This window comes from Coenobita brevimanus, chromosome 40, assembly GCF_032717465.1.
Source record: "Coenobita brevimanus isolate Jiangsu-jjx chromosome 40, ASM3271746v2, whole genome shotgun sequence".
NCBI lineage: Eukaryota > Metazoa > Arthropoda > Malacostraca > Decapoda > Coenobitidae > Coenobita > Coenobita brevimanus.
Window position 1 is genome coordinate 62,787,605 of NC_136993.1, and position 23,411 is coordinate 62,811,015.

The 23,411-nt window shown below is 41.4% G+C and overlaps 1 protein-coding gene across 1 annotated transcript; it reads right to left on the minus strand.

Annotated features, from left to right (window-relative positions):
• Window positions 1-1,428: 1,428 nt before the first annotated feature.
• LOC145397163 (uncharacterized) lies at window positions 1,429-19,596 on the minus strand. Its single transcript, XM_080270360.1, has 8 exons — window positions 19,519-19,596; window positions 18,606-18,826; window positions 14,281-14,439; window positions 10,625-10,715; window positions 10,181-10,331; window positions 8,064-8,281; window positions 7,351-7,531; window positions 1,429-1,580 (listed from the first exon to the last, which is right to left on the minus strand). The coding sequence occupies exons 1-8, from the start codon at window positions 19,594-19,596 to the stop codon at window positions 1,429-1,431; spliced, it is 1,251 nt and encodes a 416-aa protein (XP_080126486.1).
• Between the last annotated feature and the right edge of the window lie 3,815 nt (window positions 19,597-23,411).

The window sequence follows — 23,411 nt, forward strand, 5'->3', positions numbered from 1 at the left end:
AGACAGTTCTCGTCTGGGAGGGATTATAAAAAAAATCTTATTCTATTCTTTATTAAGGATCCTTTTACCGTATTAATGTTTTTTTTTTTTTAATGTAGCTTAGAATATACAGGATTTCGTGTACTTAAGAGGTTGCAAACAACGCCGATTAGCTTTTAACTCTTTCAGTCCGGTGACATTGTATTCTATTATAGTCCTGCTATCATTAGATGATTTAATGCAGCGTCAGGGAGACGTGCTGGAGATATTGTGGTGAATGAAGGTCATATTTAATCCACTTCACTTCGAAAAGTTTGTTATAATCTAAATGAATCGTCTGTAGCAAGGATGAAATATAAATTGTTTAAATACGTTGATACCTTTCTTATTTTGTCTTTGCCATTTCAAGACGGTTTCTTTCAGCTTACAAGTGTTTCAGAATGTGTCCAGTCCAACTCGATATCATCCTTCTCTCACAAAAATTTCATTAACAACAAAAATTATATAAAAATGTCGCTTAAACTGAAGAAATTGAAGTTTTATTTATTTTCCTTATAAACTCGGTCTCACAACGTTAGTAATTTAGTCACCAAAACATCTAGTACACAACCCGGTCAGTAACTTGCAATATAAACCCCAAACACCGGTGGATAACTGATTCAACTCTGCCACTCCAACGGCCTCACATCCTTCATCACGGACACATTACCGGAGGTGTGAGTAGATGAGCTCGAAGCAGAACACGTGAAAACTAATTGCCAGGCCAGCCACGTAAACCACCAGTGTTCCCTGCAATGTCAGAGAATATACTTTTATGAAACTGCAACATATTTCGTACAGGGATTACCGGTTCATTTAATTTATTTGAATATATAGAAAGACAGACAGATAGATGCGCAGAGAGAGAGAGAGAGAGAGAGAGAGAGAGAGAGAGAGAGACGTTGATGGATGGATACGTGGGTTCGATCAATGGATGGAATGATAAATAGATAGATAGATGGATGGATAAGTAGAAAGTATGGCTCACTAAAGCACAGTGAGGAAGTTACCCATATATTGGATAGGCTGAGTGAGGATCTGACGGCCATGGTTGTGGGTGGGTTGAGGCAGGTGGTCATGTTGGGGGTGTAGCTGTTGATCCAGTGGTCGTAGATACCTGCTTCTCTCACTGTTATGATCCTGGAAACACGTGATTATGAATGTTACCATAAACCTTTCAAATTAACTTGGCCCAGATTTTCGTCCTTTTGTAGCTTTCTTTACGTAACTACTTCTTCATGAGCAGCACGATTCTAGTGATATGCAGCTATTACAAGACCGTATTCAAAAGGCAGAGATGGCAATTTTTGGCCAAGTTATGGTAGAAACAGACTAGCTAATTGATAATCTATTCATCCAAATAACCTTTTTAAATATTAATATTGATAAAGCCGGATAATCTTAATCACCTCAGAAGTAGCTTAGGAGACCAAGCATATAAAACTGATGTATGGTAGCTGACCTGCGGCTGACAGCGTTGATGAGCGGACTGTCTTTTGGCCCAGTCATGGCAAGCATCGATGTTAGGAACTCCTCACGTGCTAGATAGAAGTCACACTTTCCTGTTGACACCAAGAATATAGTTAAATATAACCAAAATTAGTGCCATGCGTACACAATAAATTATGATCTTTCCGGTAAATGTGTCAGCGATCCTGTGATATATGAAATATATTATCGTAAAATACTGGATGTTAAAAAATCTAATCCTGGTCAACAAAATACAAGCTGAACTGTCACTGAAACCACCAAACATTGTCTCGGAATAATGCTGACTAAAGTTCTTTTATTATGGGGTCCATTTTCCTAATCGTAACTAACAAAAGATCACAAGTACATTTCCAGGTCAAGGTCAACCTGAAAATTGTCTAACGTCTCACGGGAGGGCTGTGAGTAACTGCAACTACATGTTAACACTTTCTGTACTCTCCCTTATTTTGTGATCAATCTCTACCATTCAGGCATTATTTTGTTCAGAATTTCCAGGAGAACAAAACGACAGGAAGCGTGTTTACTTATAACACTATATTCATGATGTAAAATTAGAAAATCTCAAGTATGAAAGCAACCAACACAATTATGCAAATAGAGCAGAAAATATTGAACTTATCCAAAAACCCTTCCTAACAAACTATGCAGCATAACATGCTGATCAAAATGCCTTTTTACTGATGAAAATCCGTCAAGAACTATCCGAAAAAGTACTGATAATGTGCAAATTTGTGCACTTTTACAGTATGGCCATTTGAAATTTGGAATACTTTGCAATACTGTAACTCTGGTACAGTGGCACTAGAACCAGATATACAGTACACCAAGTTTTTCTCATCTTTCTGCTTATCAAACGTCCTTCTATGCAAAAAAAATTATATATATATATATATATATATATATATATATATATATATATATATATATATATATATATATATATATATATATATAGACTAGTCTTTATTATGCTATTTACAAGTCACCTGTAGGCTCAGGTAAAGTGGCAGAAATACCACAAGACACTCCATCACCACCACCGAGATACACTGTATATACCAAGTTTTTCACACCTCGATGCCCATCAAACGTTATTCTGTGAATATATATATATATATATATATATATATATATATATATATATATATATATGTAAAGGCTATATATATATATATATCTATATCTATATACCTAGGCTGCTTCCCCCAAGGAAAGGGAGGTAGCCGAGACAGGACGACTCACTCTCCATTTACTCATCCATTCAAACACATTCATTCGCATCTTAGCCCCAAAGGGGAGAACAGACAGATCCTCACCGCATCACACTGCACAAGGGTCAACTGCGCAATGCAAGCAGTGACATCCACAGCAGGGCCCGACAGCAGAACTGGTTTACCCCTGCCACATCATAACAGACCCATCCCCTTACCCGCACCTGACCTGACTAGCTGATCAGACCAAATGCGGGAGAATATCCCTCAGGGCTGCGTCATCACTTATTCATTCACAATTTCTCTCCATTTATTTCTGTCACGCACAGCCACTCTTCCTTGCTCAACAGACATCCCTCTCGCATCCAGCGCTCTCTTCACACTGTCCATCCATCCTATTCGTGGTCTTCCTCTCAGTCTTACACCTCTCACATCAGATCTAGTTATCTTTTTCTGTCGCTCCTTATCCATTCTCTCCATATGCCCAAACCATTGCAACACCCTCTGCTCAACTCTACCAGCCATCTCCCGAACAACTCCAGTTCTCCTTTGCACTTCATCATTTCGCACTCGATCCATACGCGTCACTCCACACATACTCCTCAGACATCTCATCTCCATTACATTCAAACTTTTCCTCTCTGCTACACCCATATTCCATGTTTCAGCCCCATATAACGCAGTCGGTACCACAACACCCTCATACAGCCTTCTCTTTACATCCAATCTAAGCAAACGACATTTAAACACTTTTTTCATTCCTCCCAGCACCTTTCCTACTTCATTTATTCTAAAATTCACTTCTGCATCTATTCTTCCATCCACAGCAACATGTGACCCTTGATATTTAAAACAATCTACCTCCTCAAGCAACTCACCATTCAAAACTATATTCATCCCCCTACCATCTATCAACCTCGTACACTTCATCACTTTACTCTTATTCTCATTTACTTTCAATTTCCTCCTTTCACACACCCTTCCAAACTCCTCTACCAACTGTCTCAATCTCTCCTCTGAATCAGTCACCAGTGCAGTACCATCTGCAAACAGCAGCTGCTTCAGATTCCACTCTCCTCCATCAACATTTACCAGACTCAGACCACCTAAATCTCTTGCATTCACCTCCCTTACAACACCATCCATGTAAATATTAAACAACCAAGGCGACATCACACATCCCTGTCGCAGCCCCACTCTCACGGGAAACCAATCACTCACAGCATTTCCCACTCTTACACACACTCTACTATTTACATAAAAACTTTTCACCCCTTTTAGTAACCTACCATCAAGTCCATACAATCTTAAAACAGTCCACAAAGCCTCCCTATCAATTCTATCATACACTTTCTCTAAATCCATAAATGCCCAAAACACATCCCTGCCTTTCGCTAAATACTTTTCACACACTTGTCTCACAGCAAACACCTGATCAACGCATCCCCTCCCTCTCCTAAAGCCACACTGCTCATCACTAATCACTCCCTCTGTACCCTCTCTAACTCTCATAATTAACACTCTACCATACACTTTACCTACAACACTCAACAGACTTATACCCCTAAAGCTAGTACATTCATACTTATCACCCATGCCTTTATACAACGGGACCACACAAGCACTTGCCCAGTCAATTGGCACCATACCTTTCTCAAAGCACACATTCAATAATCTTACTAACCAGTCAACAATAGTCACTCCACCACCCTCCAGGCATTCCACAGCACACCCATCCATACCTGCAGCTTTCCCTGTTTTCATCTCCTTTACTGCTTTCTCCACTTCCTCCTTCGTGATCAAAGAATCATTCAACTCACCCAACACATTTATTCCTTGCACCCTTCTATCTGCCACAATCTCAGCCACGTTTTCCTCCTCTACATTTAACAATCTTTCAAAATACTCTGCCCATCTCTTCCTTACTGCATCCATCTCAATTAACATCCTTCCATCCTCTGCTTTTACTCGTTCTTCCTTCCCAGACTCTCCCTTTCGCACCCTTTTCACCTCCTTCCAAAACATTTTCTTATTCTGTTGAAAATTCTCTGTCAGCCGCCTACCCCACCTCTCATCTGCTGCCACTTTAGCATCACGCACAGCCCTTCTCGCTCTATTCCTCTTTTCCTTATACCTTTCATATGACATCTCATCCTTCCTCTGCAGCCACACTTCATATGCACGTCTCTTCTCAGCCACAGCCATACTTACTTCCTCGCACCACCATTCACTTCCTTTTCTTACACCACCACCCACACGTCTCACACCACACACCTCTTCTGCATGCCCCACCACAGCACTCTTAAACAACTGCCATTCCTCCTCCACACTGCCATTTTCCCGATCTTTCACTGCGTTCCACTCATCTTTCAATTTCTCCTGATACTCTATCTTTTTCTCTCTTTTATCCAACTCACTCACTTTCAAAACCTCCCTGCCACACCTAACCCTCCTAGCTCTCACCCATCTCTTACCTACTCTTAACTTTCCCTCCACCAGGTAGTGGTCAGACATACCTCCACCCTCCCCTCTCAGAACTCTCACATCCAACAATCTTCCTATTACATTCCTAGACACAACCACATAGTCCATCAAGGCTCTATCAACAACCCTTCCACCCTCCTGTCTCACCCATGTATACTTATAAATATGTTTCTTCTCAAACAGCGTATTCCCAATCACCATCTCTCGCTCAACACACATCGCTATCATTCGTTCCCCATTTTCATTTCTTCCAGGCACACCATGCATACCAACTACGCCTTCAACTGCTACATTTCCCACTCTAGCATTCAGATCTCCCATCATTACCACATTCACATTCGCTCCAAAACTCTGCAGACACTCATCAACATCATTCCAGAAAGACTCCCTCTCTTGTTCATCCCTTTCACTACCAGGCCCATATGCACTCACAAACACCCACAACTCACGTTCAAATTTCACTTTCACCCACATCAGTCTCGATGACACCTCCTTCCATTCAATCACACACTGCTGTACTTCCGGACTCACTAACAAGGCCACACCTTCTCTTGCCCTTCCTCTATCAACACCTGACAATCTTCCATTCACACTTCCAAACATAGATTCCCCCTTCCCTTTCATCTTCGTTTCACTCAAAGCTAACACATCCAACTTTCTTCTCACAAACATTCTCCCAGTCTCCTCCCTTTTAGCCTCAGTTGTACTACATCCACGCACATTCATAGACCCAATCTTCAGGGTACGGGGATAACTCCATCCCCCGTCCCTTTCTCTGGCCTGTCTCTTTTTAGGAACTAAAAAACAGAGGAGGGGTCCCTAGTCCCTCACCCCGCCCCTTTTAGTCGCCTTTTACGACACGCAGGGAATACGGTGGCAGTATTCTTCCTAACACAACCCGGCCGCAGAGTAGTAGCACCACCCCATAGTGCGGCCAGGTTGTGTCCCCCCCGCCACAGGGGACATATATATATATATATATATATATATATATATATATATATATATATATATATATATATATATATATATATGTAAAGGCTATATATATATATATATGTAAAGGCTAGTTTGTATCATGTTACAAGTCACCTGTAGGCTCAGGTACAAGACCTGCTACCAGACCTGCCACCTGACTTGGCATCACCCCCACCAGGATATCTACTGAGGTTTTCTTACCTTCATGCCTATGAAACGTTCTTCAATGCAAAAAAAATAATAATAATAAATAAAATAAAGACTAGTCTACATTCCACGGTATCCGATTTATTTATGAAAACAAACCTATATAATATACCAACTCACCTGGCGGTGCCGTGCTTCCAGCCTCTGCTCATTTGGCAGCCTTCTTTAAGCTCTATATGGTACCCTACAGCCACATTGCAGGTACTCCAGTCTCATCTTGGAAGCTTTGGTAATCATCAGCACATTTATATTCACCAATATATCGATAGAGATGAAATAATTATCCGTCCAACCTAAATTTTACCCTACCAACACTAAATCACATGACTCACTGGCAGCTGCTTTGTAACTTTGTCTTCACCGATTCACACGTCAAGGAAAACGTCATAGGGGTACCTAAGAGAAAAGTATTTGAAGCAAGAGACCCATTTCAATTCTTTTTACTCTCCATCGCGTACGGCTGGACACTCGCCTCCCACGACTCATGTGGGAAATAGGGCAAGAACACCTGCTTATAACTGAAATATGACAGTAACATATATCTAAATATGTGGACCAGTCACAGACAGAGCACTTAGGCACAAAGGAACCAAACTTTGGTCGAAAATTCGCTCACAACCTCCCCTTATTGTGGGGTCCATTTTCTTCATCGTAAATAACAAAGTATCACAAGTACATTTCCAGGCCAAGGTCAACCTGAACATTGTCTGACGTCTTACAACATATAATAAAAAGAAAATGTGAAGGTTCTATTCTACGGCAAGTAAGCTAAATAAGATGGCCTTTTTTGTTGTTTGTTCTTGATATTGATGAGCCACTTTTTGCATTTTAGGTGAGTCCCTAGACATTGTGTGGGTGTTCTGAGGTACATGACACTCCCATCAGCTCTCATAGATATATTAGTGTAAGGGCAAATTACAGACACTCTCTCTCTCTCTCTCTCTCTCTCTCTCTAACCCACCTGTCACTGAGAAGTCCTGTGCCATCATCATCTTGGTCACCTCCTCCACATTTGTTAGTGTGTGGTACCCACTCCTCACTTTCACATCTAGGTTCTTCGTCAGCTCAGCGGAGTCGAAGGTTTGAAATCTACCTTCCTTCTGTAGATTATTTATGTCGCGGAAAACGCCACTCTCAGCCGTCTGCAGGTGGCAAAATGATTGTCTTAAAGGTTGTACTTACAGGGCCCACCTTCACTAAGGTAGAACTGTACATATTGTTAAGCGACGTGCTTGCTCTTGTATTTATGTCATTGGAAAGCACCAGTCTTAACGGTCTGGAAGTATGGGAATGAATGTATTAAAGTGCTATTTATCCTTTCTACAGTTACCCCAGAACCAGATATACTGTGACCTAAATTCCCGGGCAGTGTAAGTACATTTTAAAACTGGAAGAATAACCTGTATAATCTGTTCAGGTTCTTCGCATATGGCTTCTCATTGTCCCCTAACTCTTGTATTGAGGAACAGCTTGCTCAGAACATGACCTATTGATATGGAATACGCTTAATTTTCTCGCTTTATCTTGGCCTTCATCATAAGACAATTTACCTCAGAATATGCCCGCGTCTTGCCATAGTCGCAGTAGGTCCACTGATTGAGAGAGCCAAGAAATAAATCAATGCCCAATGACGTTATGTGCTACTATACGAGCCTTCATGGGGTATATACTAACCTGAATAATGTAAGCCTGCCTAGTTCCCTCCTGCACTAAAAATGTAAAAGGATTATCAACCACGTCCCTGAGAGACTGTATGGGCATTGGGATGTATCTGACGGCCAGGAGGGACACCAGGTTGCCTGCATAGCTACGTGTCAGCACCACAGTTGTCAACATCCACACGCCCAATACCACACGCTCCCAAACCCACCATGTCCTGACAGGGCTGACATCTGAAATATGCACATGGATTTATTCTAAATTAAGGTATTACTTAGATAGGACTTCATTCTGATAGTTCTCTCATGTGGTATTGTGTTTGTTTACTGCTTGTGTAATCATACTTATTAACCCGTCCCATCCCGACGTTTTCTGGGCAGTGGTACGCCACAGTTCCGACATTTTTGGACCCTATTTTTTTTAGGCTCAAACATTCGCTTTTACTGAGAAACATCGGAAATTCATAGAGAAATCGCTCACCTGAGGTTTAAAATACTCGATCCAGGTACGAGTTCCTCCTTACCTGACTGGGTTTTCTAACAGGCTGGCACCAAAGAAAACGAATTCTATGGGAGGGTAACTATTTTATCCACTCATAAACAGTATTTATTTATTTACTTGGTACGAATTTATATGTAGTACAAGAGTATATTGGTTTTCAAACAGTAATATAGGCATTATAAGTATTGTTTCACTCACTAACTCATCACCATTCATGACCTTTTTTTCCCACATTACCTCATCATCATTTCTGTTTCATCCTCTAATGCTATGTAAACTTTGACCTCCACATTGTCATCGATTGGGGAATCACTCTGGCCCTGAATGTCTTTATTGGCCAGGTCACTGGTAACAGGTGAATTGCGGAGATAATGGCGTGCAGGGGGGGGAGGAGAAGTTATGCGGTGTAAGGCATTGTCCCTGCTTGGCATCTTGTAGAGGAATAGAGGAAGGTGTTCCGTGTATACGTGCCAAAAAAATCACTCGCGAAATCACTCGCGAAAATTGAAAATTGTACAAATTAGGGACCTTGCAATGTTGCCGCATTAATTTACTTCTCCGGGATATGAGTGCACATCGTGTGAGGACGTGAATTCACGTCTCCGGGACGGGGCGGGTTAAGATTATTTTTGCCCCATATATGCATTAACATATTCTTTTGCTTGCATGTATCTTTCTACATGGCCTTCAGCGACAACATTCCTTAGAGTGCAGGAGGTTGTCATAAACTGTAAATCAAGAACCTAATAAAAATTGGTAATATTTGCATGTATATTCACTGTGATGTAGTTGAACCGTTAACAATCGGCATCAGACAAACCTACGTGATATGTCATTATTATTTAAGCAAATGATATCTCAGCTTAGGAAGTGCAATTAGAAATGTTCTCTTTTTGCTGTTTTACTATAAATTTTATCACAAATTATGTCCTGCTACACTGCTAAGTAGTAACCATAAACCAAGGCTGTCTGGCAACTCATTAAGGAACTATGCAGCAAATTCTTTGTAATTTTGATCTTAGGACACTGTACAGTGTGAATAACAGCTACCAATATTACCTACGAATCCATACCGACAGTATTTTTAAGACTGATTTCTCTGATTCTCAGTAATATAATTTGGTGGTAGAAATAGTTTTTTTTTTTTTTATACTAATTCACTACTGCATACATATGTGTGAAAATTATTATAGATATTCAAGATAACCATTCTTATCCCTGCCACCACGTGATATCAAAACAAAACTAAATGCTGGGAATGAGATGTTATAATTAAGACACGGAAGTGGTAAACCCTGATGCAATTCAGCAGGTAATAAGATATTTGTTAAAACTTTGTTGGAAATGACCGAGCAAATGCATCTAGATGCCTGGATCAATAGTCCAATGAACTGTACGACCACATATGGTGGTAGAAAGGCAATACTATCCTGAAAGTGACGACTTCCACAATAACATATAAGACAAGCTGCAGGTCTTACCTTGTTGTAACAGCACTCGAACGCAGCTGGATGCCTTCACCATTAGCCCTGTACAATGACAAGCCTGGGTTTGTAGACATGAGGGAAATATTGTCATTACTGCAAGGACCCCCAACAAAGCCGTAAGAAGCGCTCCCCAAACACAAGAACCCAGGGGTAGTAGGAAGCTCCAGGGGTTCACCTCCGGCTTGCCAAGACCCACGATCATCCTGTTGTACATGGTGTCGACGGGAAAGGTGAAGTCCACTACCTTCGCTCTCGTGGAAGTGATGTCCAAGAGGCCAAGGCTGATGTCCACTTCCTGAAATAAAGAGTTAATTTGTATTTGAAGTGCAATACTCTCAGGTACCTCAAGCTCACACATATTTTCCTAACTACATTTTTTAAAAATCAGCCTCCTATGACTTTTTGTCTGTTTTGTCCCAGGTAGTTTTATCTATTTATCTGTCTATCTTTCAGCCTCTGTACGCATCTCTACTACCAGTTTAATCGAGCTAACTTTCAATGAATTGATTAGATGGCAATATGTAAAGGAGATAAAGTTACTTAATTCACATCCGATACATAATGATGCAAGGTTGTAAATGGACCTACTTCCCTCATTGACATTCCGATCATGCCAGTCCAGGACCCGTTAGGCTGTTCCACTCCCCACGCTCTGTCAGGGGGGATCACGTAGTCGTATCTGCAACGTTAGTGACAGGGAACGAATCTAACACCATTTCCACATTAACATCATAGTTGTATCTATATCTATATATCTATATATATATATATCTATCTATATATATATATATATATATATATATATATATATATATGTGTGTGTGTGTGTGTGTGTGTGTGTGTGTGTGTGTGTGTGTGTGTGTGTGTGTGTGTGTGTGTGTGTGTGTGTGTGTGTGTGTGTGCGCGCGCGCGCGCATGCCCCCGCGTTAATGATAGGCTATAAAGACACTGAATGGTAATTCATGATTTTGAGTTCGACACCCGTTTTCTTACGCAATTGCCTCTTAGGCGATAGGTAGGGGCACTCACCATTTACCCATATGATAAGGTCATAGGAGGAGCGAACACCAAGAAGTTTAATGAATATAGTAAATGTGGACCCAGATACCCGTGCTCGACACATGTGCATGGAACATGTACGAAAAATTGTCTTGATTAAATTTGCATGTATGTTCGAAGCACCATTGTCATGGACATGTTCATAAAGTCGTTTGGAAGCATGTTGGTAGCCCTAGCGTGGAAGTTTCCTGCACTGGACATGAAAGTAGCTGGCCAGATAGTTAACTAAGGACCACAGCTGGTGGTGGGGGGAGGGATTGCCTCATAATCATGAAGTGGGCCAGGGACCAGGTATCATGATTAACAGGACTTTAAGCACATCATGTGTTCTTAGCTCTGACAGACTCAGAATACAAACACGAGATTAAGAAACTAGACACATGGAACAACATCAGTGACATATTTTGGGTGGAACGTGCCGATGTCATAAATAAAATCGATATTTTGATAGGGCAGGTTCGGTGCATGACAGTGTAAATATAGAGAAAATCATGGCAGGATTCAGAGGACGTTTGTAGGGGTTCATCGTCTGCTTCATAAACCAGAGCTTTCTGCAAAAAAAAATATAATCCAATCGCTACATTAGATGCTGAATTTCCGTTAAAAAAATCTGAATAACCCACTCTTACTTACCTGTGCAGCACAAGTCCAGTATCGTCATGTATTATATCACTGATTACACTGTGTCTTTGCCCACTCCTACCACTTCGTGATGGGCATACTTAATATTCGCCCAGACTATTGCTTCTTGCCTACAAATCACCATTGAGACAGCTTCAGCAAGCAACAGAATTTCTTCCGCCAGTATAATGGAAGCTCTACTACAGACGTGTCTGTGTAGACTGCATGTCAGCTTCGAACATGCTGAAGCTGTTGCCACGAAATTTGTCGTGAAACATTGTTATGGACATGTTTGCTGCATGTTCGGCATCAGGATTCTGACCTGTAGGTAAACGTTTGTCTCAATGTTTCGAACAATTTAGACGGCGCGGGTGTCCAAGCAAGAAAACGATATAAGGAAGCTGAGAAAACGAAGAAACTGACAAAGGATCAAATTGGAGGGAGGAAGTATGTAAGAATAAACACTTACCAAAAGTATGGCATTACATAATCAGTTTGGTTGTCATGGGAATGTCTATTTAACAGGTGTATCTGAAACTCTTTTACAAATAGAAACTCAAGAATGTATATTTTTTAATTCAAAGGTTTCAGTCTCTCAATACTTGTGTTTTTCATTTCAGTGCCTATGTGATTTGATGGTTCTGCTTTTGTTATTTTTGTTCAGTAGTTTCTGAATACTATTTCGTCTCAACTTTTTGGTGGAAATTAGGATCGGAATGACAATGATGATGATGATGATGATGATGATTTTTTACCTGATTCCTTGTCAGCGTTTAGGTATAAGAAAGCAAATGTGAGCGCTAAATGTAAGACATTTTACATTTATATAATTGTTGAAGTTAAAGGTATCTGAAACAGTTCGACCTTCTGATATGAGGGTGTTTTCATGTACAGTCGTCAGCATAAATTCGCTGCAAGTCTACTCGTGTGATGTGAGTCCTTTTGTCTGGCAACAGTGTAAGGGGACTAGTTGCCACGTAGACTTTTATACACTTTAACGACGTGTTTTTTAAAAGTGGTACTAGTGGCTGGCTAGAGTACAATATTATGTATACCGTATTTAATTAGTATTTAATAAAAAACAGTGCAAGAGTTGACAAAGTTATGAAACGACATACGAGCTTAATACTCTGACATTCCTCATAACCGTGTCTAAACTCCCTTCCCCTCTCTCCCCCTTTCTTCTCCTGATGTCCCCCCACCCCTCCTTCCCCCTCCTACTCCCCCCTCACGTTCATGCCTCTCCACTTTCTCCTCTCCCACCTCTCTCTACCTTTATTCATTTATCCACGGCACTAACTCGACTGGTGCATCACAATTCTCTCTTGACTGTTTACTAAACCAATATTGTCCTTTTCTCAATTGCTCGAAATGCTTTAATATAATGTATCCAAGGCTAATTACCAATATTCCTTCCAGTTCTAATCCCATTCTCACCCTCCCCGTCTGATTCCCACTCTTTTTATTCCAGTTGTCATTCTTTTCTCCACCCCTTGTCACTACCAACAGCCGCTAGATACTGAAACGTTTGAGGTCTCGTTCTTGTGATGTATTCCTTACTGTGTGTGTGTGTGTGTGTGTGTGTGTGTGTGTGTGTGTGTGTGTGTGTGTGTGTGTGTGTGTGTGTGTGTGTGTGTGTTTAGTGAGCCTGGCAGTTGGTGGCTATTATTTCAGTAGGCGAAATAAAACAAACATTTGTGCCCATTCCTCCTACGTCCTCTCTCTCTCTCTCTCTCTCTCTCTCTCTCTCTCTCTCTCTCTCGTTCCAAGGAAAATGTTCCCATCCTCCTCATACTGTTCACTGATTCATGAAGCAGGATCAGAACCCATGTTTCGAACTATTGCATCACGTTCGGAGTAAAGAATGGGTGAAAAAGACTGAGGCATGGCACGATACTCTCGAATGTAAGGAGCTAAAACGTTACAGGAAGAGACAAGAAATGGAGAAGAGTGCAGTTCATTACGTAGATCTGCGCCGTGGTTAAGGTAGACAGGGTGCGGAGAGAGGGGAGTGAAAATGAAGGAACATGGGGGGGGGGTTGAGAGGTAGGGTTGGGAGGGACATGGAGTGGGTACGAGGGAGAGAGCAGAAGTTTTATCACTCTACAACATTCTTCTGTCGTCTTTTGCTCATTTTTATGCTAATCAGATATAAAGACTATTGCATTCTGGGCGATTTATAGCACAAATTCTTACAAACACGTCTTTAAAGCATATAAAAGCCTGTGTGGCAACTAGTTCCTATACACTCTTGCCAGACAAAACAAGCACATCACACGAGCAGGCTTGCGGCGAATTTGTGCTGACGACTGTACCACCATCTATAACATTTACGTATTTCTTTAGGAATATGATAATGGACTCATGCCATTTTTTGAAACACACACACACACACACACACACACACACACACACACACACACACACACACACTCTTATGGTCACATGCACAGTCACACTCAGGCTCACGCCCATATTCTCGCTCATACACTGAAACACGCAGCACAGTCACCGTCACACTGACACTTGCTCACATACACTTGATTGCAAGTCAGATCTCTTACGTGAAGTTCATAGCCTTTGAAACAGTTTCAAGCAATGTGGCTCTGGGGCTCAACATGATGACCCGCTTCCCCCCAGGGGCATCTGGGTCATTGGCCTCCTTTGTTTTGAACACCGAATTTGGAACATGAGCCACCAGCAGACGAGGACCATTTGACAATCTGCAGGGGAAGACTTGGATTTATGGCTCTGCTGTGCAAAAGCCATTAAGTGAAATGATCAGTGTTTGTCATGTCCAAACAAGTGTTGCCAACTCCTTATCTATCTTTAAATTCTTTTCACCTGTTTGATTTGTATGTCTCATATTTATGCCTATAGGTTACTAGTTTTATAAAGGATTTCAGTTTTTAATTTCCTAACATTCCCCTTTGAACCCGTTACCAATTTCTCACATATATAATCTGAACTACTGACCTCCGGCTGCATAAAAAACTTCTTCAAAATTGGATTCATATTATTTTACACAAGAGTTCTTCCCTATTCCATTTTTTCCACAACTTTGCCTTCCACTTTGTTAAACACAGTACAAAGAGATCTCAGATGCCTTAATGAAGAAAAAAGTCGCTAAACTGAAGGAATACGTCTTTAGTGACAAGATGATGTCTAATGGTTATTCATTAATGATTTTAACCAGAGGCATCCTGTTGACATATGGGTATGTCACAACGTTTTGTTACGGTGAATCCCGTCAACGTATCACTAAATTTTCAATTGCGAGGTCCGTCACTTGCAAATCGCACGTGATTTTTCCTGCATACGCAGGAGACCTTCCTCTACCCTCCACCAGGTGGCAACACTGCTTTACCCTGCATGAAGCACGCCATTGTCTTAGCAACTTACCTGTAAGCGGCGACCTGGTCAGTAAAGACATGTCACACCACGGTACGAAATTCAAGGCAAGAGTGATTCCCCAATCGTTGACGATGTGGAGAAGAATGAATACGTGGCACCAGAAGAAGAAACAAGATGAAGTGATGAGGAGGTAACGTCGCCAAGGAAGGTGCGGTATGTTGATGTGTTCAGTGAGTGAAACAATGCTTATATGACCTATATTATTGTATGAAAACCTTATATCGTGTACTACATATAAATTTGTACCAAATGAACAATTATCTACCTATTCTGAGTGGTTTGCAATAGTTACTGCAACCATAGAAAATGCGACACCTGCAGCGTGGCTCCAGAGAAAACAGTACCAGGTGTTTAAAGGGTCACCTGTATTGCCCATTTCTAAGCTTAGGTGAGCACTTTTTCTGTGATTTGCCACTGTATCTCACAAAATGCAGAGGGTTGAGGAAAAAAAAAAAAAAAATCCAAAATCTGCCAGGAGTGGGGGGGTCAGTGGTGAAATATCTGCCGGGATGCGGTGGGTTAAGTTTATTTGATAAAACCTGACCATTTTGTTATAGCACGTTCACAATGATGACATCTATTTGTAGTTTATTCTTGCTATCTCCAGACGGCTCGAAGCACAAAGCGGGTGAGGGATTGTACCATCTTTCATAGGTGCTTGAAGATGATGCCTATGCTATGGGAGAAGGAACATTCTTCTTTGTGGTGGCACCGAAATTCCTTCATAAGATTTAATTTTTAATGGTTTCAGTGTTTTACTTTTACCCCTTTATCTTACGGTATTATAGACTTTTGTTCTTTATATTGTCGCCATTTTCACAATTATCCTTTATAAAAGAACCTGGCAGTTTTGCTGCCAGTTTTTATTAAATTATTCACTTACTCATCCCCATGCGTATTTATGCTGTTTAGGAGAAATCTGAAGGTTCGTCGCAGAAGGGTCGATTATAGCTATTTCACTGGCCTCTTTACAGCAAAATGGGTACCGTAAGATGTATAAATTTGCCTGACGGAATTAAGAACAAAAAGACTTCAGCGTATTGAATAGGTGATGTTTGTTACTAAAATCAGCTGATGGTAGTTTCTTCTCTAATTTAGGTAAAAGCCTGGTGATGGAGAGAACGCACTCAATACGCTTACCTGTAAAACTTGTCGGGAAAAAGTGGGAGGAGGAAGGTGTGAGTGAGACCACGTGAAGGAGTCCACCAGGCAACCTTCTGTGGAGGTGAGTCTCCCGAGCTGTAGGGCAACTCCACCAACACGCTGCACCTTTGAAAGTAAATACAAATAATTAATTCATTGGCTGTGGTGAGGTTCCGTAAGCTGAACAGAATTTTGTCTTAGCTGAAGAGGGCGAGGGGATGTAAGACATAGTTATATGAGTGGGGTATGTAAATTAGCGGGATGGCAACTAAACAGTAAAAAGAAAAGGCGAAGTGGAGGTGATTTGTTTCTGTTCATCCCTTGCGAGATTAAGGTGTCTGGCAATAGAAAAGCAAAAGCTGCAATAATTATTATTATTTTTTTTTATGCTTTAGCACAGGAATCTTGATAGTTTTTTTTTTTTACGTTTTGGGTGTGTATATCTTTTCCTTGAGTATTGTTAAATCCTCTGACAATTTGCAGTTAAAGGGTGAGGTGATGACTTTATCCTTTAGGCATAATGAATCTATCTTATTATTTTCCTCAATCCCGTTCAAGATGTCCATTTAGAATACAGAGTAGACAGATATCAGAAAACGAGCATAGACAATAATGAAAAGTTAATCAATACTATGCTGTGGCGTCTTTTGTATTCTGCTCTGTCAATAATCAGACGATATTCTTCATGTTATGAAGCCCTCCAATATCATGTGTATCTCCTAAGCAACTGTCTGGCGGTAATGTGAGTGTACTATTATAATACGTCAAAGGATTTTATAGGTTAATTACTGTGTTTTATTCCTTCATTCTTTCCTCTTCCTTCTGCCCGTGGGTGGCTCTACACTGAGTGACAAGCCAAATGGTTTCCTGTACACCAGGAAACAATTTACTACGCTGGGTGGTAACCATATAACCAAATTTTGGCGCCTGGTGGTTTAGTGGGTAATTATTATGCTCCAGTCGTATTGAGCCAGTGAAGGTTTATATCCAAGGGAAGGTTGGGGTTTATTTCTCACGTAATGCCACTCAGGGATGAGTGAGGCTGGTCACTCTCATCTTAAATGTTAGGACCAACTGCCTAGCCCCGGGCTCCTACGCTCCTCATGGGGCAACGTAGGATTGGATGATGGATGATTACGGAAATGCCAGTGGCAATTACCTTTATGTTAATAAGACCTCCAGTCTGATGTTTATCTCCTAAACTACCTTCAGTAGGTGGTGTGAATATACTACTATAATACTGTGCGTCACGGGAATCAAGAGGTTAACATCGGAATGCCCAGTGATGTAGTCCATAACTTCTAAGAAGAGCCTAGGAACTTCTTAGAATCACTCAAAGAATAGCCCACTTTGCAATGCTCCTTCTTGCATCTTTTCCAAACAAACACTCACAAAATTTGTCCTTCCCCCTAATAAAACGTCTCTTTCCTCTTGATTCACAGTTTAGTGCATTTAAGAAATATAAGAAAAAAATCACTGGATCCTTGATCTCATTCATTATTATCTTCAATCATGTTCAGTCGTTTCGTTTCTCGACACAGGTTGTGATGTTTCGTGCACTCGTTTACCACGATTTGTCACCTGTGTCTTAAGACATGAGGTACATGGAAGCTATGTGTGCTTCATTTTTGTAGTTAGTGTGCACCACCCTGTTTCCCCACCACCGTCATCCAGCTCTTCGGGCATAATCTATTCCAATCATGACTCATTCTATCACCCACATTGCGAAGGGAGCGGATTGGTAATTTTTTCAGTTGTGAGGTTGGCTGGCTGGCTTTGTTTGTGAGTTGTATATCCTGAATTTGCGTCAAATCACAAATGGAAGTGCAAACTTATGTACCATGGAAAAACTTTCCGGCTGTTCGGGTGCTGAGATCCCATCGTGAAATGGCTTCAATTTTCCTACTCAAACACCACTCTTAACATCGACGGTGTATGAGATAACTAACATTCCCTGCATTTGTCATCTTCATATATATTCCCGTCTTCAAAGGGCATACTGCTGCCATTGTAAGCACCACCACCACACTCATGCTATCTCACACACACCTTTCCATCCAACTCACCCATTTTTCAACCCTAATTATTGACCTTCACTTTATTGGCTAACCTACAGCACACATCTTCACATGATAGCCAATAAACAACTTGTATTTATATCTTGTGCTTGTGACCCAAGGTGGTAACACGGGTAGAGCTCTTATCGTCATATATAATGGTTTCTGCTACGATCAAGTCATGCATAATGTGTTCTGCTGCAATTAATGATCAGGAATTTGAGAACCATGCATAAGTATTGCATGCAATATAGTATGTACGACAAAAGACTTACATAGGAGAGGGCTTATGGTTTATGATGATAAGCATGGAGTTGGTCTTTGCCAGGGTGCTGCGCAAGTGTAGGAGGCGGTTGAGAGAGAGGCTGGTGAGGACAAGGAACCTTGTTGACCACACCTGGAGGCGGCCCTTGAAAGACCACTCGGCGAAGGCGGCAAGGAAGGCTGGGTCGTCACCCACCACCACGACCGTTATGGATCTTGAACTTTTCCTTATCTGGAAAAGGACGACATATTCATATGCAAGTGTGTGTACAGATATATATTTACTCAGTTACAGAGAGAGAGAGAGAGAGAGAGAGAGAGAGAGAGAGAGCATTATTTTACCAGAATTAGTCTATTAATGTATGAATACTGACATCAAAGTCCAGTTATGCAGAAAAAAATGTCAGATATCTATGATATGGATATATTGCCGAACCACGATCCAGCCCAAACAGTTGTGTAAAATGGGAAACATGTGAAAAAATAACACAAGGAAATATAAGAGCAGAAAAATTTCAAGGACATTTGGAATGTATGATGTGATGGTGTTGCAGTAATGTAATCTGACAGATGGTGAAGGGATAACTGGGCAGCTCTGGCATTCACAAAACCAGGTATGAGTATCCGTGGACAGGGTAAACTCTTTGAGGGAGGTAGTTGTCTATGAATCAGGAACTGAGAAGAAATATCAGCTATTGACGACAGTTTTAAGCCTCAGATGATAAATAGGGTCCTTATCATTATATCTGAACTTGTTGACACTTTTAACTTGAAGTGACTGAATGAGAACAGGGCCTCTTACAGTATGTGACTGATGACGCAGATTGATTTTGGATGGTCGAGCATTGATGTAAAGGGCGGCTTTTGTGTGCCTTAATTCCCGTCCACACAAGTAGGCAGCGCCCGATGGGCAAAAATTGTTACCAAATCACGTTTCACACAATCCTGTACTGTTAGCTTTAAGTGCCCTATGACGGTTTTTGCTGTAACCCATATTGTCATATGGCACTCAGTTCCTCCAAGCGCCTACTCTGTCCACTACCAGACTTCGACTGCCCAACCACTGTCCGGTCTGCCGTGTGGACAAAAACGCAGGTGTTCCCGGCAGTGGCCACAGCCCGCCAGGAACTTCTCAGTCTGGTAACTGCTAAAGAAGAGAGGGATATATGCTCAGTGGCCCATCATATGGACGGGCAAGGAAACACCATTGGACTCTTGCTGAAAAACTAAAAAAGATGTAAACAAGTAGGTGTAATTTAAGCACAAACTTGCACAGGGAAGACCTAGCTGGAAGGACAGTATGAAATTATAATCTAGCCTTGTTTGTGTTTTTACTGTGCAATTATATACATTCTTATACGGTATCAAAGATAAACTATCATTAGTTCCCAAACAGCTAGAGTATAAGATGCCATCACGACAGATGTGGCAAGTCAGTTTTATATCTGTTCTTAAGCTATTTCCAGTTCGTTCACTCGTTCGTTTATTAAGGCTCTAGCACGCTTGCAAGCGTCGGTCTTGGTTTCCTAATGGAAGTTCTCCATTCTGCTCGATCTCCAGCAGTTATTCCCAATAAAAGTTGATAGCTGCAAGTTAACCCACAGCTTGGTTAGTTTATCCGTAGGTACTTATCAGAGTTGACTCGGGGATACACTCTGACAATTTTTTGTGATCATCCACTGCTATCCCAGGGAGGCACTATAGCTGTGACAAAGACAATTGTTATGTGGATCCTGGAGTCTTGATCAGGTTTGCCAGACAGTGCTATAATATACTAGTGATTTCGGGAGTGCGGAATCTGGCTGGTCGGTCTAGGCAGTGGGGAGTGCAGTGGGATCTTTGGCGTTGAAAAGGGGGTTGGCTGCTTTATCCCCCTCATGAGGCACCATGTTGTCAGTGCCAGTGAGATCAGTGGATCTGAAGGGGCTTTGTTTGATGTTACCAGTGACTCCTTCTATCACCTCTTTCAGGAACTGTGTTAGTGTACTGAATGATGTCTTGTGGAGATCACTGTCAGAGAGCTCAGTTAAACTTATCCATGCAGTTAACTTAGAAAGTGGTCTGGTCTCGACCAAAGTGCTACTGAAAGAGTAGGTGCAAGGAAGTCTCTGAGAATGGCCAGTGGGTCTCTTTACTGTGCTTCCTGTTTCTTCTCATTAGGTATTGCTTTGTGAAAGTTAATCCACATGACAAAGCAATATTAATAGAAAGTTCTGTGTGAAAGGGTTTTGACTATTTTATCCTTCAGTGTCATTTGTGAAGTCCCATATCTGATTCCAAATCTGCAGCAAGGTTTGATTACCTTACTGACGATGGAAGAGTGGCCCACATTCCTCAGCAGTGAAACGTGAAATTAACTTACAAAGCCCACCTGGCCAACCACATGGGAGAGCTGTGCTTCCGTGGTGTTAGCATCCTGACCACTCGCCGCCACTTTGAACACACACACACCCCATGGCGCTGCCACCTCACTTACACCACTGAACTGTGAATGTTTCGAACAGCAATTTCTCATCCTCCAGCTGATATCATAATGGACTGTAAATTCGTATTGAAGCAGTAAAATACAGAAGACCATTATCAAATGCATGTACAGTATAGTATGAAAATTCGTACCGAGTAATTCTTTGTAATAAAGACAATGCAATGATCTTGTTCCATTGCAGCTCCAAGTATCGCATTCAGAACTTCGATTACTAGTCCTTCCTCCTCAGTCGCATCTGGATACGGTTATCAAGAATTACAAAAGAGGTACTGGAAGGCATAAGAATTTATTGTTTGGAAATAAGAGCAATTACTTACATTAGGCTATTACATATAGTGTACATTCTGTAAATAGTGCTTCACAAAAAAGCACGAACATCAGTTCAGCCTCACGAGCCAACCCAAAGCACAATAATTTTAGACAGTTTTTGTAGTTGATGAGTGGGGTGTTGCTTCAGAGATGGATGAGCATGGCAGTGCTGTAGTGGACATTTGTGCCGGAAGGGGGATGGTGATAGTCATTATACTCTTCAGACACAAAATGATTCATGGGTATACGTGGCGAGTGATGAGAAGGGTGGGTAGTGAACTGAAGGATCGGAAGGCAATGATTGATCATGTGTGTGTCATTGATAGGATGAGAAGGTGCAAGAGCATATAGAGGTTGGGGGAGTGGACTTTCTTACCACCACTTGGTGGTGGTGAGAATCAAGGTCCAAATGAAATGGAGAAATCGAAGAGGGGAAGGACAGAAGGAAGTAGTTCATACAAGGAGGGTGGAAAGGTTACAAGAGGTTGGAGTAAGGCACAATATTAGAGAGAACTATAGGAACGATAGGGTAAATATGGACTGGAGCAAATGGGGAACAAGGGAGGTGAGTGCAGGATATTCACAGAAGAAATCTGTCAGCACGTGAGGTGGTGTCTGGGGTGAAGAAAAGACGAAACGGGGTGCAGAGAACAGCATTGTGGAATGACGAGGTGCTGTGGCACAAAAGAAGGAAGCATATAGTGACTGGATGAGAAACAGGGGCGTGGAAGAAGCTGAGAGACGGAAGAGAGAGTTGTATATAGAGAGGAAAAGAGAGGTCAAAAGATTTGTAAAAGAGTAAGGACAGTTGGAGAGAACACATTAAGGAATTGACGAACATAGAGAATCAAAGTAATGAGTATAAGTGGCTGGGGAATGGCTGGGAGAAGGAGGGATGCGAGATGAGCCGAGGAAATCAGTAGGATGGAAGTTGTGGAAGCAATGAAGAATGTTATGATGGGGAAAGCCCCAGGAAGTGATTGAGTGTGTGGTGAAAGGCTGAAACATGGGGGAGAGATATTAGTAGAATGAATGTGGAAGATGTGCGGATTGGCTAGGAGGAAGGTAGAATCCCGGAGGATTGAAGGCCAGGTATAATTATTCCCTTGTACAAAGAAATAGGGGGAAAAGATGTGTGTTGTAATTATAGGGGCATTTGTCTTCTCAGTGTAATAGGAGAAGTATATAGCAGGATACTTATGGAGAGAGTTAGGGAAATAACAGAGGAATTAGTTGGAGAAAAACAGGGAGGTTTTAGGAAGGGAATAGATTGTGTAGATCAGATATTCATTCCTACATTAATAGCAGAAAAAATTCTGGAGAAGGGAAGGAAGTTGTATGTGGCCTTCATTGATTTGGAGAAAGCATATGGCAGGGTGGATAGACAAGGATTGTAGAATTTATTAAGGATATATGGAGTAAATGCGAGGTTGTTGAATGCCATGAGGAGTATTTATGAGGGTGCTAAGGCTGCAGTGTGTGTGGATGGTGAACTGAGTGAATTTTTCTATTTGAAGGTTGGAATGAAACAAGGATGTGTCATGTCTCCATGGTTGTTCAATCTACATATGGATGGCGTTATAAACGACATACAAGATAGGGCAGTGGATGTTGATGAGTCCCTGATGGGAGAGGGCAGTGTTTGGAAACTCCCTATACTGTTGTTTGTAAATGATACTGTGTTGTTAAGGGAAGACGAAGGGAAGCTGCAAGGCTTGATGGATGAGTTTGAGAGCTTGTGTCAGAAACGGTACCTAAATGTGAATGTAGGAAATAGTAAAGTTATGGTCCTCGAGTGAAATGACGTTACTGAATGTCCAGTGAGGCTGGATGAGGAAGAAATGGAAAATGAGTGCATTTAAGTACTTGGGTTGTGTGATAAGTAAGGATGGATGTTTAGGGGGTGAAGTGCTTGAAATGGTACAACAAGGAAGTGAGGTTGCTGATTCCTTGAAAGCAGTGATAAGAAACAGGGAAGTGGGCATGGAAGTGAAAAAGTTACTACATGGCAGCACTGTGATAC

Bases quoted from the DNA above. Each gene is read 5' to 3' on its own strand.
- LOC145397163 (XM_080270360.1), bottom strand. From the start codon at position 19,596: ATGACAATATGGGTTACAGCAAAAACCGTCATAGGGCACTTAAAGCTA. The intron at 10,716-14,280 runs GTAAGAGATCTG...CTAACGTTGCAG, and splicing joins TCAAAGGCTATGAACTTCAC to ATACGACTACGTGATCCCCC. The intron at 1,581-7,350 runs GTGGGTTAGAGA...TGGTGTCAACAG, and splicing joins ACAGGACTTCTCAGTGACAG to GAAAGTGTGACTTCTATCTA.